Source organism: Rhincodon typus, chromosome 2, assembly GCF_021869965.1.
Source record: "Rhincodon typus isolate 14 chromosome 2, sRhiTyp1.1, whole genome shotgun sequence".
Classification (NCBI taxonomy): Eukaryota; Metazoa; Chordata; class Chondrichthyes; order Orectolobiformes; family Rhincodontidae; genus Rhincodon; species Rhincodon typus.
This window is the reverse complement of record NC_063333.1, coordinates 12,328,087-12,345,286: the sequence shown is the minus strand read 5'-3', so window position 1 is coordinate 12,345,286 and position 17,200 is coordinate 12,328,087. Positions and strand designations below refer to the sequence as shown.

The 17,200-nt window shown below is 42.7% G+C and overlaps 1 protein-coding gene across 1 annotated transcript in view; it reads left to right on the top strand.

Annotated features, from left to right (window-relative positions):
* The window catches only part of obscnb (obscurin, cytoskeletal calmodulin and titin-interacting RhoGEF b), a 583,513-nt gene that overhangs the window by 167,719 nt on the left and 398,594 nt on the right, over positions 1-17,200 (top strand). The window contains exon 27 of the mRNA XM_048618408.1: positions 1,800-2,066. Coding sequence (XP_048474365.1) covers positions 1,800-2,066 — 267 coding nt within the window. The remainder of the gene's footprint in view (positions 1-1,799; positions 2,067-17,200) is intronic.

Sequence of the window (17,200 nt, the reverse complement as noted above, 5' to 3'; positions counted from 1 at the left end):
GACAATTGGACAGACAAAGGAGTGCATTATGATCTGGCTAGAAGGGTGAATAGCTGTTAATGGAGACTGTTCTTGGCTAACAATAGGTATTGAGTAATGACAGAGTGTGTGATAACAAGACCTGGTGTGGGGTATGGGGCTAGCATCTGCCGTTCTTTTGGCTTTTACTTGGAATCAGGAAGCTGAACTGCAAGCTTGATTTTGTGAACTGTTACTTAAGGTAGGAAGTGAATTTAAAAGAGAATCACAGCCTGCTCCTGTAGTTTCCTGGTATTTTAATTCCCTATCGGGGATGTTTGATTATTGAATTTCACCATGTATTGTATACAAATATAGTTATTTGGGTTATTTTGAGTTATTTTGTTATTTTATTGGCAAATTTATTTTGACCATAAGGCAATAAGACATAGGAGCAGAAATAAGCCATTCAACAATAGATTCATAGAGTTGTGCAGCATGGAAACACACCCTTCGGTCCACCTTGTTCAGGCTGACCAGATATCCTAAATTAATCTAGTCCCATTTGCCAGCATTTGGCCCATATCCTTCTAAACTCTTCCTATTCGTGTTCCCATTCAGATGCCTTTTAAATGTCGTAATTGTACCAGCCTCCACCGCTTCTTATGGCAGCTGTTTCCATATACACACTACCCTCTGCGTGGAAAAAGTTGCCCCGAGGCCCCTTTTACATCTTTCCATTCTCACTTTAAGCCTACATGCTGTAGTTTTGGACTCCCCTACCCTGGGAAAAAGACCTTGGCTATTCACCCTATTCAAGCCCTGATGATTTTATAAACTTCTATAAGGTCACCCCTCAGCCTACAACGCTCGAGGGAAAATAGTCCCAGCCTATTCGGCCTCTCCCTTTAGCTCAAACCCTCCAACTCGGGCAACAAACTTGTATATCTTTAATGAATCTTTTCAAGTTTAACAACATGTTTCCTATAGCAGGGAGATCAGAATTGAAAGCAGTATTCCCATTGTGGCCTAACCAGTGTCCTATATAGCTGCAACACAACATTTCAACTCCTGTACTCAGTGCACTGATCAATAAAGGCAGTTGTGCCAAACGCCTTCTTCACTACCCTGTCTACTTATGACTCCACTTTTCAAGGAACAATGAACCTCTTTGGCAACACTCCCCAGGGCCCTACCATTGAGTCTGTTTCACCATTAAATGAGATCATGATTGATCTGATAATCCTCAACCTCATTTGCTTGCCTTTTCTCCATAACCCTTTATTCCCTTACTGAATAAAAATCTGTCTGTTTTGAATATACTTAATGATCCAGCCTCGTGAGCCCTCTGCCTTGTGAGAGTCGAAATTCCTTCTCATCTTTGCCCTAACTGTAAGACTACTTATTCTCAGATGGTGCCGTCTGGTCCTAGACTCTCCCACAAGGGGAAACAGCCTGTCCTTATCTATCCTAGTGGGAGATGATGGTCTAGTAGTATTAGAGCTAGACTCTAATTGCGCTCCTAATTCTTTAGAGTCTTGGGTTGAAATCTGACCATGAAAAAATTCAATTTAAAAAGTAATCTGGAATTTAGAGTCTAATAATGACCGTGAAGCCATTGTCAATTGCTAGGAATGCCCTTTAGAGATGAAAACTGATCCTTACCTAGTCTGACCTGCATGTAACTCCAGACCCACAGTAGTATGGTTAACTCCTGTCTGCCCTCTAGATAATTAGGGATAGGCAATAAATACTAGGCCACATTCCATGAATGAGTTTTAAAAAAAAAAACCCTGAAAGTCCTCTGAGACTCAAGTGTGACTTTTCAATATTCTTTCCAGAGATGGTAAACCGATTTACCAAAGAATTACATGACATAAAAACTGAAGAAAAAGGAACTGCTGTTTTTGAATGTGAAACTGAACAGCCAGCACGAAAGGTTGTCTGGAGAAAGGGAATGGCAGAAATCAAACCAAACAAGAAATATGAATTGAACCAGGATGGCAATTTATTAAGCCTTACAATTAATCATCTCGAGAAGATCGACAGTGACCACTACACTTGTGACATTGTGCATCACCAATCAAGGGCTCAGTTGACAGTTACAGGTCTGGATCATTTCTGTTGCATAAATTGTTTTGTGTTTGCTGATGTTGCTTATAGTGTAAACTCTTATTTTATAATTTCATTTGTGTAGCAACTATCTGTCTTGATCCAGCAATAATATTGTTTATTAACAATACAGAAACTCATATCCATGTAGAAAAGCATTCAATCACGTAGAGGTTTCGCAGTGGGGTAAATTTGCTGAATTACATTATTCAGCTTTATTTATTATTTTATAATTCTCTACAATATCATAACCTAGAGACGAGGAAATTATGTATTGCTATTTAATTAATGTTTAAAGATAGGTTATTGATTGCCTTTCAGTTTTGTTGGTAGTAAATAGCTGAAATCTGGCATTGAATGATGTGCATCATAACTTTGCCTGACTAATAGAGATAATTATACATTTGAGAGTAATATCAATTCTAGGGAATTAATTATTCATGATTTCAAGATGGATTCTGTCCACCTGATTCTCAGTTGTTTTAATTTTTTCATGAATGACATGAAGATTTCTCAAATGCAGATAAAATTATAATATTGCTTTTTAGAAATAGTTGCGCTGTGATTTCTGCTCTTTCCCAAAAGGTTTTCAAAGGAGCAAAATTAAACTTGATAAATTTTGAAATAATGGATTAATTCTGGAATTATAGCCACATAATTGATTTTTAATGAGAATTTTAGTTGTATTGTTGGTATTTTATTCATATGTCTAAATACTGGATGAACTGTTTTACTCTTTTGCCTCCAAGTTCAGTTTGCACTGTAGTGGTGGAACTCATGAGTCAATGGGTTACTTTATTTTAGAGAGTACAGTACTGCTATACAATATAAAAGTCGAGTGTGAACTCTGCAGCACTAGGTGTAACAAAGGAAACATCAATTTTAAGGATTGGTATTTGACATTAATCTTAAATGAAATAACCTGTACAGAATTCTTAATGCATCATTTTAATATTTATTGACAATTCCTGAATAAATGATAAGTATTTGGATTTGTCAAGTAATCTATTTGTTTACTATATCTCTCCTCATCTTGTTTACGTACATCTAATTTTAATTATCATTTCTTTTGATCTAATCAAGCCTTCCTTGATTTTGTGAAATGGTTGTGTGTGGTGTAAGATAACAAAGACTATAGTACTAATTCAGAAACTTTGGGTCTGATTTTTATCTCTCTACTTCCCTGCTTTTTCTGTGAATGAGGTAATAACAAGTCTAAAACCATATTTGGAATCTTAGCATTGCTTTTGTTTTTTTCCCTCCCATTGTTGACAGAAGTCACCAACTGAGGCTCCCACAACATCAACCTCATTACTCCAGGCAAATCAGGATCTTGTGACATATGTAGAACCAAAATGCAATTGTGATGGATAAATATGCAGCGTCCTAGAGGCATGGATTTAAGATAATACATTTCATCTTTTCCAGTCTTTGTATGAACTTATATTTCATGAAAGGAAAACATGTTAAGCAGCTAAAATTCTGAAAGATTGTGTGCAGTTCTGGAATCCACATAAAAGGCGAGATGCGATTGTAATGGAGACAGTGCATAGAAGATTTACCAGGATGTTGCCTGGGCTTGAAAATTTTAGTTATGAAGAGAGATTTGATAGACTGCAGTTATTTTCCTTGGAGCAGAAGAGATTGAAGGGGGTCATGGTTGAGATGTACAAAGCTATGAATTGGCTAAACATTTCCCCATGAGGCAGGGATCAGTGATTAGGGGGCATTGATTTAAGGTAAAGGGCAGGAGGTTTAGAGGAAATGTAAGGAAAGATTTCTTTAAATCAAAGGGTAGTGGGAATCTGGAACTCTCTTCCTGTAAGGGTGGGAGAGGCGGAAATCCTCATAACTTCTAAGAACTTTTCTCTCAGATGGTGATGGGAATCTGGAAGGCAGTGCCTGGGAAGGTAGTGGAGGCTGGAAACCTTACAACCTTTAAAGAATATTTGGATGAGCACTTGAAATATCATAACACTCAAGAGTATGGGACAAGTCCAGGAACTTGGGATTAGTGTGCCTTTAATGGTAGTTAAGTCAGTGCAGACTCGATGGGCCAAAAGGCCTTTTTTACACTCTCCATGGCTCTATGACTCTAAGCTCTTTGATTTTTGATTGACTGGATAGATGTAGAGAGGATGTTTCCATTTGAGGGGCAATCTGGAATGATCGGCGGCTGCTACATCGGCAGACGCAACTTGGGCGAGGTAGGCCCAGCGATGAAAGATGGTGCCTGAGGATTGGTGACTTCATCATTGGTTGGGTCCTGCACTGGTGAGCAGCGTGGTGGCAGAAGAATATCACAGTGATATTGAAGTGGGCCCAGTGGCAAGAGGCACAACTCTGATGTTGGTTGGTCTGGCGCAGGCAGCAGTGAGACAGTAGCGGAGGGGTATCGGCTCAGCAGTGAAAGATGGTGCCTGAGGATTGGCGACTTGGTTGGTTGGCTCTGGTGTAGATGGCAGTGAAGCAATAGAGGAGGGGTGGCGGTGCAAGCATCATTGATAGTGATAAGGGGCTCAGGATTGATGGACTCTTTTTAAACTATACTTTTCTTTTGTTTTCCTTGTTCTTAAATTGTTCAAAATGGTGCAGAATTATAGCAATGAATGAAAGCTTTTCACTATATTTTGTATTTTTACTGTAAAATACGCATGACAATAAAATCATTCATTTGAAATCATTCATTCATTCAAAAAAGGGTCATAGTTTTAAGATAACAGGTAGCAGATTTAAATCCGAGATGAAGAAATAACTTCTCGCAAAGAGTTGTGAATCTATGGAATTCTCTATCCCAGAGTGCTTCCTCCAAGTGTTGTTCAACAAGGAGGAAGAATGATTCATCACTTGAGGGAGGACCAGACATGATAATTAGCAGGAGGTTTCCTTGCCTTGATAACACAGTGTTAAGTGGCATTGTACAATGTAGATGATAGCATAAAATTACAAAGAGATATTGATAGATTAGGTGAATGGGCAAAACTGCGGCAGATGGAGTTCAATGTAAGCAAGTGGGAGGCTATCTATTTTGGACCGAAAAAGAATACATCAGGTATTTTCTAAATGGTGTGAAGTTAAATGCAGTGGATGTCCAACAAAACATGGGAGCTAGAATCATAGAATCCCTACAGTATACGTAGAAGCCATTCAGCCCTCAGGTCTGCCAGGATTCTCCTAAGAGCACCCCACCAGACCCAAGCCCCTACCCTTTCCTCATAACCCCACGTTTACCATGACGAATCCACCTAACCTGTATATCCCTAGATACTACGGGGCAATTTAGCATGTCTGAGAATTAAGGCCAGACCATTAGCAATGTTAGGAAGCACTTCTACCCACAAAGGGTGGTAGATGTTTGGAATTCATTTCCGCAAATGGTAATGGATGCTAGATCACTGGTTAATTTTATATCTTACATGGATAAATGTTTGTTAAACAAGGTATTAAGGAAATTGGGCCATAAGGTGTTAGGAGTTAGTTAAGGACTTAGGCCACAGATCAGCCATGATCTCATTGAATGGTGGAACAGGCCCGAGGGCTGAATGGCCTACTCCTATTCCTATATTCCCATGTTTCTATAGTTACTATCCAACCAGTGTGCATTAAATTGCCCCTTAAGCCTTTCAAAATTTTAGATTAGTATGTTTTCCATGGATGTGATTTTGATTCGTACAAAAAGATTGAGGGGACGGCACGATAGCACAATGGTCAGCACTGCTGGGACCTGGATTTGATCCACCCTCAGGCACATTTTCCTTGTATCTGCATGGATATCCTCTGGGTGCTCCGGTTTTCTATCAGAGTCCAAAGAAATTGCCCATAGTGTCCAGGGATGTGCAGGCTAGGTAGATTAACCATGGGGAATGCAGGGTTACAGGGATAGGGTAAGGGGTATGTGTCTGGGTGGGATGCTTTTCAGAGGGTTAGTGTGGACCTGGTGGGCTGAATGGCCTGTTTCCACAATGTAAGGACTGTATTGAAAGGAATGCTTTTCTACACCTGCTGTCAGCTTGAACAGGATAGAAGTGAAGATGAATATCCCTTTAGGATACTTACTGCCCAATGGCTCTGGATTCCAGTTGTCAGCTTTAGACATTCTAGTTGCCTGCTTGAATGCATGCAAAGAAAGAGGCCCTGTCAATAACCATTAGAAAGGATTGTTTGCCTTGAATATTTTTTCTACATTTATTATGCGTATATTATGATGGGTGACATTCTACCTAACTTAATTTGGATGCATGAAGAGGAGCAACATCATTACTACTTGGTGACAAGGAGAAGCAACAGGGCCTTTTAAGAGATAAAAGGTGAGGAAGGCTGCTTGAGCCAGGCTTTATTTAGTGTGAGGGGTATACAATCCAAATAAGTTCCCTGTTGTCAAGTGACAGTTCAACCCCAAACACTGTGTTTCCCTCCCTACTTCCTCCTCTAACCAAAAAAAAAGCACACACACTCCACTGTGAGGACCAGAAGCAAAGGGAAAGGGAGAGATCCAGGGAGCATCCTGGGAGGGTGAGTGAGGGAAGACCGACCTCTGGTATTTGCAGCAATAAGTAAGGTTAAGTGTTTAATAAATTTTCTTAAACAGCTTGATTGGGGATAGAAATGTCAGTTAGAGGGGTTAAGTTCTGCACTTGTGAGATATGGGAGATCCGCGACGCTTCCAGTGTCTGGGATGACTGCATCTGCAAGAAGTGAATCCGATTGCAGCTCCTCACAGAATGCATGGATAGGTTGGAGCGGCAATTGGATGCACTTAGGAGCATGAGGATGGTGGAAAGCGTCATAGTCAGTAGTTTTAGAGATGTGGTGACACCCAAGGTGTAGGCAGATAGGTGACCGCTAGAAGGGGCAGGCAGCCAATGCAGGAATCCCCTGTGGTTGTCCCCCTCTCTAATAAGTATACCATTTTGGATACTCTTGGTGGGGGGGTGGGGGGAATGACCTACCACGGCTAGCTCTGTTCCTAAGAAGGGAAAGACAAAGAACACTAGAGCAGTAGTTATTGGGGAGTCTATAGTTTAGGGGTACAGATAGGCGCTTCTGTGGACGTAAAAGTGACTCCAGGATGGTGTGTTGCTCCTCTGGTGCCAGAGTCCAGGCTGTCTCTGAATGGGCAGAAAGCATTCTGAAGGGAGAGGATGAACAGCCAGAGATTGTGGTACATATCGGTACTAACGACATAGGTAGGATGAGTGACGAGGTCCTGCAACAGCAGTTCAGGGAGTTAGGTAGAAAGTTAAAGAGCAGGACCTCCAAGGTTGTAATGTTGGGATTACTCCCTGTGCCATGTGCCAGTGAGGCTAGAAAAAGGAGAATAGTACAGATCAACATGTGGCTAAACAGATGGTGTAGGAGGGAGGATTTCAGATATCTGGACACGTCGGAATCTCTTCTAGGGCAGATTGGACCTGTACAAGAAGGACAGATTGCATCTAAACTGGGGGGAGCACAAATATTCTGGCTGGGAGATTTGCTGGTGTCACACGGGAGGATTTAAACTAGCTCGGCAGGGGGTTGGGAACCAAAGGTGAATTGACTGAAAGGGAACTAGAGAATAGGGTCAGTAAGGCTCAGAGGAAGAGCGGGCAGGGTGTGGTTGCGAAACAAAGTGGGTCTGGTGGACTGAAGTGCATCCGTTTCAATGTGAGAAGTGTAACAGGTAAGGCAGATGAACTTAGAGCTTGGATTAGTTCTTGGAACAATGATATTGTTGCTATGACAGAGACTTGGTTAAGGGAGGGACAGGATTGGCACTTAACGTTCCAGGATACACATGTTTCAGGTGGGATAGAGGGGGATATAAAAGGGGTGGGGGAGTTGCACTACTTGTTAAGGAGAATATCACAGCTGTACTGCGGGAGGACATCTTGGATGGCTCATACAGTGAGGCAATATGGGTGGAGCTCAGGAACAGGAAGGGTGCAATCACAATGTTTGTGGTTTACTATAGGCCTCCCAACAGCCAGCAGGAGATAGAAGAGCAGATATGTAGGCAGATTTTGGCAAGATGTAAAAGTAACAGGGTTGTTGTTGTGGGTGATTTTAACTTCCCGTATATTGACTGGGACTCACTTAGTGTTTGGGGCTGGGATGGGGCAGAGTTTGTAGAGGGGCATCCTGCAGGGCTTCTTGAAACAGTATGTAGATAGTCCAACTAGGAAGGGGGCCGTACTGGACCTAGTATTTGGGAATGAGCCTGGCCAGGTGGTCGACGTCTCAGTAGGGGAGCAGCTCGGGAACAGTGATCACAATTCAGTAAGCTTTAAGGTACTGATGGATAAAGATAGGTGTAGTTGTCAGGTGAAGGTGCTAAATTGGGGGAAAGCTAATTACAACAATATTAGGCAGGAATTGAAGAATGTAGATTGGAGGCAGATGTTTGAGGGAAAATCAACATCTGGTATGTGAGAGACTTTCAAGTATAAGTTACTGGGAACTCAGGACTGTAGTGTTCCTGTAAGGATGAAGGATAAGTATGGCAAGTTCAGGGAATGTTGGATAATAAGAGATATTGTGAGCCTAATCAAAAAGAAAAAGGAAGCATTTATCAAAGGTAGGAGCCTGGAAACACAAGAAGCAAGGGTGGAATACAAGGAAAGTTGAAAGAAACTCAAGCAAAGAGTCAGGAGAGCTAAAAGGGATGATGAAAAGTCATTGGCAAACAGGATTAAGGAAAATCAGGCTTTTTATACATACATAAAGAGCAAGAGGGTAGCCAGGCAGAGAGTTAGTCCACTCAAGGACAGGGAATGGAATTTATATGTGGACCTAGAGGAAATGGGCGAGGTATTAAATGAGTACTTCGCATCAGTATTCACCATAGAGAAGGACTTGGTGGATGATGAGTCTGGGCAAGGGTGTGTAGATTTTTTGGGTCATGTTGAGATCAAAAGGGCGGAGGTATTAGGGATCTTGAAAAACATTAAGGTAGACAAGTCCCCAGGGCCTGATGGGATATACCCCAGAATACTGAGAGAGACAAGGGAGGAAATTGCTGGGGCATTGAGGGAAATCTTTGTTTCCTTGCTGGCTACAGGGGACGTCCTAGAGGATTGAAGAATAGGCAATGTTAATCCTTTGTTTCAGAAGGGTGGCAAGGATAATCCAGCTAATTACAGGCCGGTGAGTCTTACGTCACTGGTAGGGAAGTTACTGGAGAGGATTCTTCGAGACAGGATTTATTCCCATTTGGAAATCAGTGGGCGTATTAGCGAGAGTAAACATGGTTTTGTGAAGGGGAGGTTGTATCTCACTAACTTGGTTGAGTTTTTTGAGAAAGTGATGAAGATGATCGTTGTGGGTAGGGCAGTGGATGTTGTCTACGTGGACTTCAGTAAGGCCTTTGATAAGGTCCCCCATGCAGGATGATACAGAAGGTAAAGTCACGTGGGATCAAAGGTGAGCTTGCAAGATGGATAAAAAAACTAGCTCAGTCATAGAGGGTAGCAGTGGAAGGGTACATTTCTGAATGGAGGGCTGTGACTAGTGGCATTCCTCAGGGATCAGTGTTGCGACCTTTGCTATTTGTAATATATATAAATGATTTGGAGGAAAATGTCTGATTAGTAAGTTTGCCGACGACACAAATGTTGGTGGAATTGTGGATACTGATGAGGACCATCAGAGGATACAGCTGGAGATAGATCGGTTGGTGACTTGGGCAGTGAGATGGCAGGTGGAGTTTAATCTGGTAAGCTGTGAGGTAATGCATTTTGGAAGATCTAATCCAGATGGAAAATATACAGTAAATGGCAGAACCCTTAAGAGTACTGATAGACAGAGGGATCTGGGCGTATAGGTACACAGGTCACTGAAAGTGGCAACGCAGGTAGAGAAGGTAGTCAACAAGGCATATAGCATGCATGCCTTCATCAGCCAGGGCATTGAGTTTAAAAAGTGGCAGGTAATATTGCAGCTTTATAGAACCTTAGTTCGGCTGCATTTAGAATATTGTGTTCAGTTCTGGTCGCCATAGTACCAGAAGGATGTGGGAGCATTGGAGAGGGTACAGAAAAGATTTACCAGCATGTTGCCTGGTATGGAGGGCATTAGCTATGAGGAGATGTTGGAGAAACTTGGGTTGTTCTCACTGGAACGATGGAGGTTGAGGGGTGACCTGATAGAGGTCTACAAGATTATGAAGGGCATAGACAGAATGGACAGTCAGAAGCTTTTTCCCAGGGTGGAAGAGTCAGTTACCAAGGGCCATAGGTTTAAGAGGTAAGGGGCAAGGTTTAAAGGTGATGTACGAGGCAAGTTTTTTACACAGAGAGTGGTGGGTACCTGGAACTTGCTGCTTGGGGAGGTAGTGGAAGCAGATACTATAGTGACTTTTAAAGGGCGTCTTGACAAATATATGAAGGATGGGTAGAGGGTTTTAGTTGTGATGGGCAGCATGTCGGTGCAGGCTTGGAGGGCCGAAGGGCCTGTTCCTATGCTGTAATTTTCTTTGTTCCTTGTGTGAGGTGTAATGAATAATAAGGATCCTCATAGGAGCTGCTGCAGCAGACCTCTGCAAATTTCAATGTAGGAGCAAATTACTGCAGATGCTGGAACCTGTACTGAAAATAACAAATATTAGAGATCACATCCATGGAGAGAGAGCAAGCTAACGCTTCGAGTCTAGATCTAGATTCAAAACATTAGCTTGTTCTCTCTACATGGAAGCTGCCTGACCTGCTGTGATCGCCAGCATTTGTTGTTCTCTGCAAATGACATACTGCCTTCTGGTGCAGTTGGTCATTTGTTTGCAGCACTGACATCGTGACAGCCCTTTTTTTAAATCTTGAAATGTTTCAAGGTTACAAGGCAAGTTAACTGAATCTTTCATTTCTTTGTTCATAACTGTGCCACATAATGACCACCGTCTTCCTCACAATGGAAAATGGCCATGCAACCTTCTGAATTGGTGCAAACAGTCTGTATGCACATAGACCATCTTTTGCTCTAATACTTGGCTTCTTTTACATGCTGTGTGTATGCAACCATCAAAAATCATGAAACAGTCTGGAACATTTGTTTAATGAGAGCTCATAGAGTATCCCCTTCTGACTTGTGAAGAGGAAAGTAATGCATGTGAGAAGAATACTCAGATTGCTAGGGAAGAAGGTGGGAAATAGCAGAATGTAATGAAGGGAAATATGAACACTTGTAGTCATCCTTGTTGGTTAGGGTTATTAACTCTTTAATACATCAAATCCAAGTCTTGAGGGTAGATGCAAAATTGTTCATTATGTTCATTACTTCACAATTATTATGACCCAGAAGGAGGTCATTAGATCAACTGTGTCTGCATCTGCACCTCTCTGCAGGGCTGTTGAATTGACATTTTAGTATTTATCACATCTGATTGCATGTCTAAGGTTTGATGGAGGAGGGCATTCTCCAGCTCTTCACCCCTTCAATCAGGGCAAACACGTGTGAAATAACAATTTGGAGACTTGTTTTTGATATTTGCATTTCAGCAAATGTAGAAATGAATGCCATTATGTGAATGCAACCTCTCTTTTGGAGATGCATTCATGCTTTAAACAGTCAAAAAGTGCTTTGAAATAGACAATGATTATATTTCCAAACATAGGGGAAGGGGAAGTGTTGGTTCAGTGAAGCACCTGTCAGTAATATAGATTGAATGACAGTGATATTTAAGTGATGTGCAAATTTGAAGATTATAGGACCAAGTACTTTGTATTTGAATTCTGGAGCAGTACCAGAGAATTGGAAAATTGCCAATGTGACATCTCTATTCAAAATAGGAAGGAGAAAAAAAGCAGGCAACTAAGCCAAGTTGACCAATGTCTATTGTTGGAAAAATGTTGGAATCAATTATTAACCAAGTAATAGCAGCAAATTTGGAAAATCATAATTTAATGAAGAAGATTCAACATGGCTTCATGAAAAAGAAATTATATGATAATAGAGATAACAAGGTGTAGAGCTGGATGAACACAGCTGGCCAAGCAGCATCAGAGGAGCAGGAAGGCTGACGTTTCGGGCCTAGACCCTTGTTCAGAAATGGGGGAGGGGAAGGGGGTTCTGAAATAAATAGAGCGAGAGGGGGAGGCGGATAGAAGATGGATAGAGGAGAAGTTAGGTGGAGAGGAGACAGACAGGTCCATAATAATTTATTAGAGAGTTTTGAGGGAGTCTTAACCAGGTCGGATACAGGGGAAACGATAGATGTATTTGGACTTCCAGAAGGCATTTGATAAAGTACTTCACAAAAAGTTAAGTCATAATATAAAAGCACATGGATTTGGAGGGAGCATACTCAGATAGAGAATTGGCTAGTGGGCAGGAAGCAGTGAGTGGATAAGGGATTCTTTTTCAGGTTGGCGATCTGTAACCATTGAGGTTCCACAGGGAACAGTTCTGGGATTGCAACTGTTTAGAATGTGACACAGTGTGCAGATGGTACAAAATAGGTGAAAAGGTAAATTGCGAGAGAGATACAGATAGTTTACAGAGAGATATTGATAGTTTAGGAAATATAGAAACATAGAAGCCATTTGGCCTTTTGAGCCTGCACCATCATTCAATATGATCGTGGGTGATCAAACAGTCTCACAGTATCCCATTCCCACTTTCTCTGCATACCCCTTGATCCCTTTAGCTGCAAGGGCCATATCCAGCTCCCTCTTGAATATATCTAATGACCTGGCCCCAAACATCTTCCTGTGGGAAAGAATTCCTCAAGTTCACAATTCTCTGAATGAAGAAATTCTTCCTTGTCTGAATGGCTTACTCCTTATTCTTAGACTGTGCACAAAAGTGGGCAAAAAGTTGGTAAATGGAGTACAACCTGGGAAAATGTGAAGTTGTTCAGTTTGGGAGGGAGAACAAAAGGACAGTATTATTTGAATGGTGATAAACTGCAGAAAGTTGCAAGACAAAGTGACTTGGAGGTATTTAGGATCACAGAATTTTATAGTGCAGAACAAAGCTATTTGACCCATTGTATTTGCACCAGTGTCTGAAAAACCTCCCAGCTAGTCCCATGCTCCAACCCTATCTCTGTATACCTCTAAATTCATCACTTGCAAATATATATCTCGGTCTCTTTTGAAACATTAAGTCGAATCCGCTTCCGCTAGTCCTCCAGGCAGCGCATGGGAAATCCTAACAAATCCTAAAACTCTTGTGATTAAAGATGTTTCTCCTCATCTCAATTCTAGCTCTGTTGCTGACAATCTTGAAATTGATGGCGTACCATCTGGTGGAAACAGAATATCCTTCTTTACCCTGTCAGAATTGTTCATAATTTTGAACAGCTCAATAAGGTCACCTCCTAATCTTTTCTGCTCCAAAGAGAATAAGCCCAATTTCTGGAATCTTTCCTTTTATCTAAAATCCCTCATTCCTGGTATCATTCTAGTAAATCTACTTTGTACTTTCTCCAGGGCTTTAACATCCTTCCTTAAATAAGGTGCCCAGAACTGAACATAATACTCCAAATGTGGTCTGACCAGTTATTTGCGGAAGTGTAGCATTACTTCCTTGCTTTTATACTCTGTCTCTAGTTACGGGATCCTATAAGCCTTCTTAAGAATGGTTTCAACTTGCCTGGCTACCTTCAGAAAATTATGCACGTGAACCCTAAGATCCCTCTGCTCCTATACTCCCTTCAAAGTTGTACTATTGAGCCTGTGTTATGTCTCCATGTATTTTCCACCAAAATGCATTATCCAACATTTCTCTGCAGGTGTCTGCCCATTTGGTCAACTTGTCAATGTCCCTCTGAAGTTGCTCAGTGTCATCCTCACAATTCACTATTCTCCCTAGCTTAGTATCATCTATAAATTTGGAGATTTTGCCCCATCTCCAAATTGTTTATGTAAATCAGACAAAGCAAGGGCCCCAACACCAATACCTAGGGATCACCACTTTCAACTTATCAGCAATATGAGAAATGTCCATCCATACCTACCCTCTGTTTCCTATCCTTCAGCCAACTTCTAATCCATGCTGCCAACGACTCATTAATCCCAAACAGTTCTAATTTGCTAACCAACCTGCCAGGTGGCAACATATCAAATATACAATATCCACAGCACTATCTACATCCACTGTCCATGTCACCTTGCCAAAGAACTCAATTAAATTTGTGTTATGATGTATCCTTGACAAAGGCATGTTGACTGTCGAGTATTAACTTATTTTTCCTTAAGTATATAGTTATCTTGTCCCATATAATGACCTCCAAGAGTTTTCTGTTTCTTATTTTCTTATCTATATTCTAGCTTTGGATACTCTATTTATTTGTCATGGCTGTGTACTTAGTTTGTATCCTATTCATCTCTCTTCTGAAAGTCTCCCATTTTTCATCCACTGCTTTATCTGCCAAGATGCGTTTCCAACTAACCTGCTCAAGTTAAACTTGTAGAACCCTAAAATTTTCCCTTTTCCAGTCTGGAATCTTAATACTTATGCATGAAACACAGAAAGCTAGCACACAGATGCAGCAGGCAATCAGAAAGGCTAATGGAATGCTGTCCTTATTTCAAGGAAGTTGGAGTATGAGAGTAGGGAAGTCTTTTGAAATGAGATCACATCTAGAGTACTGTGAGCAGCTTTGATCTCCTTACTTCAGGAAGGATGTCTTTTCATTGGACACTGTTCAGGGAAGGTTTACTAGGATGATCCCTCTTATGGAGGCATTGTCTTTTGATCAAAGGTCAAACAGGTTGGGACTGTATTCATTGGCATTTAGAAAAATGAGAAGTAATCTCATTGAAACATGTAGGATTGTTAAGAGGCTTGACAGGGTAAATGTTGAGAGGATGTTTTATCTTATGGGAGAGTCTTGGCCAGCGGACATAGTCTTAGAATAAAGGGGCACTAATTTTAGACTGAGATGAGGAGGAATTTCTTCTCTCAGAGGGTTGTGAGTCGTTGGATCTCCTTGCCAGCGAGAGTCGAGGAGGCAGAGTCCTTATGTATATTTAAGGTCGTGATAGATAGATTCTTGACCAGGGGTTGAAGGGTTATGTGGAAAGGGCAGGAAAGTGGATGTGAGAATTGTTGGATCAGCAATGACCCTCTTGAATGGCAGTGCAGGCTTCAGTGGACAAATGGCCTTCTCCTGTTCCTACTTCTTATAGTCTTATTTTTTCCTCCCTAAGTTTTCTTTTGCAACAGCTGTGGCACTTCCTTCACCATGATACTCAATAGCAGCCTGAACTTCTGTCTGCAGCAAAACACTGGGCATTGATTCGTAGCCATTTTGGACTACTTTCCTAGTACAAAGGCAGGACATCCTTCTTCTATCTGCTGGATATAATACAGTTCTCCATTATGTTGCATCCTCCATTAAAGTGCCCTGGGGCAATGTCCAATAATATGGGTTCATCTAGTGGACATAGAACATAGAACAGTATAGCACAGTACAGGCCCTTCGGCCCAAGATGTTGTGCCGAACTTTTACCCTAATCCTAAGGTCTATCTAACCACCAATCGTACCTTATACTATCATCCATATGCCTATCTAATAGCCGCTTAAATGCCCCTAATGAGGCCGACTCCATTACCTGCTCCGGCAATGCATTCCATGCCCCAACCACTCTCTGAGTAAAGAACCTACCTCTGATGTCTGTCCTATATCCTCCTCCACTCACTTTAAAACTATGTCCCCTCATAATAGCTACCTCCACCCTAGGAAGAAGTCTCTGGCTGTCTACTGTATCTATAGACAACAAGGTGCAGGGCTGGATGAACACAGCAGGCCAAGCAGCATCATAGGAGCAGAGAGGCTGACATTTTGGGCCTAGACCCTTCATCAGAAAAGGGGGAGGGGAAGGGGGTTCTGAAATAACTAGGGAGAGAGTGGGAGGCGGATAAAGATGGATAGAGGAGAGGATAGGTGGAGAGGAAACAAACAGGTCGAAGAGGCGGGGATGGGGCCAGTAAAGGTGAGTGTAGGTGGGGAGTTAGGAAGGGGATAGGTCAGTCCAGGGAGGACGGACAGGTCAAGGGGGCGGGATGAGGTTGGTCGGTAGGAGATGGAGGTGCGGCTTGAGGTGGGAGGAGGGGATAGGTGGGAGGAAGAACAGGTTAGGGAGGCAGGGACGAGCTGGACTGGTTTTGGGATGCGGTGGGGGGAGGGGAGATTTTGAAACTTGTGAAATCCACATTGATACCATTGGGCTGCAGGGTTCCCAAGCGGAATATGAGTTGCTGTTCCTGCAACCTTCGGGTGGCATCGTTGTGGCACTGCAGGAGGCCCAGGATGGACATGTCGTCTGAGGAATGGGAGGGAGAGTTGAAATGGTTCGCGACTGGGAGGTGCAGTTGTTTATTGCGAACCGAGCGTAGGTGTTCTGCAAAGCGGTCCCTGAGCCTTCGCTTGGTTTCCCCGATGTAGAGGAAGCCACACCGGGTACAGCGGATGCACTATACCACATTAGCAGATGTGCAGGTGAACATCTGCTTGATGTGGAAAGTCTTCTTGGGGCCTGGGATGGGGGTGAGGGAGGAGGTATGGGGGCAGGTGTAGCACTTCCTGCGGTTGCAGGGAAAAGTGCCGGGTGTGGTGGAGCTGGAGGGGAGTGTGGAGCGGACAAGGGAGTCCCGGAGAGAGTTGTCCCTCCGGAAAGCAGATAAGGGTGGGGAGGGAAAGATGTCTTTGGTGGTGGGGTCGGATTGCAGATGGCGGAAGTGTCGGAGGATGATGCGTTGGATCCGGAGGTTGGTGGGGTGGTACGTGAGGATGAGGGGGATTCTGTTTTGGTTGTTATTGCGTGGACGGGGTGTGAGGGATGAGGTGCGGGAGATGTGGGAGACACAGTTGAGGGCGTTCTCGACCACCGAGGGGGGGAAGTTACGGTCCTTGAAAAACGAGGACGACTGAGATGTACGGGAGTGGAATGCCTCATCCTGGGAGCAGATGCGGCGGAGGCGAAGGAATTGGGAATAGGGGATAGCATTTTTGCAGGAAGGTGGGTGGGAGGAGGAGTATTCTAGGTAGCTGTGGGAGTCGGTGGGCTTGAAATGAATATCGGTTTCTAGGTGGTTGCCTGATATGGAGACAGAGAGGTCCAGGAAGGGGAGAGAGGTGTTAGAGATGGTCCAGGTGAACTTAAGGTTGGGGTGGAAGGTGTTAGTGAAGTGGATGAACTGTTCGAGCTCCTCG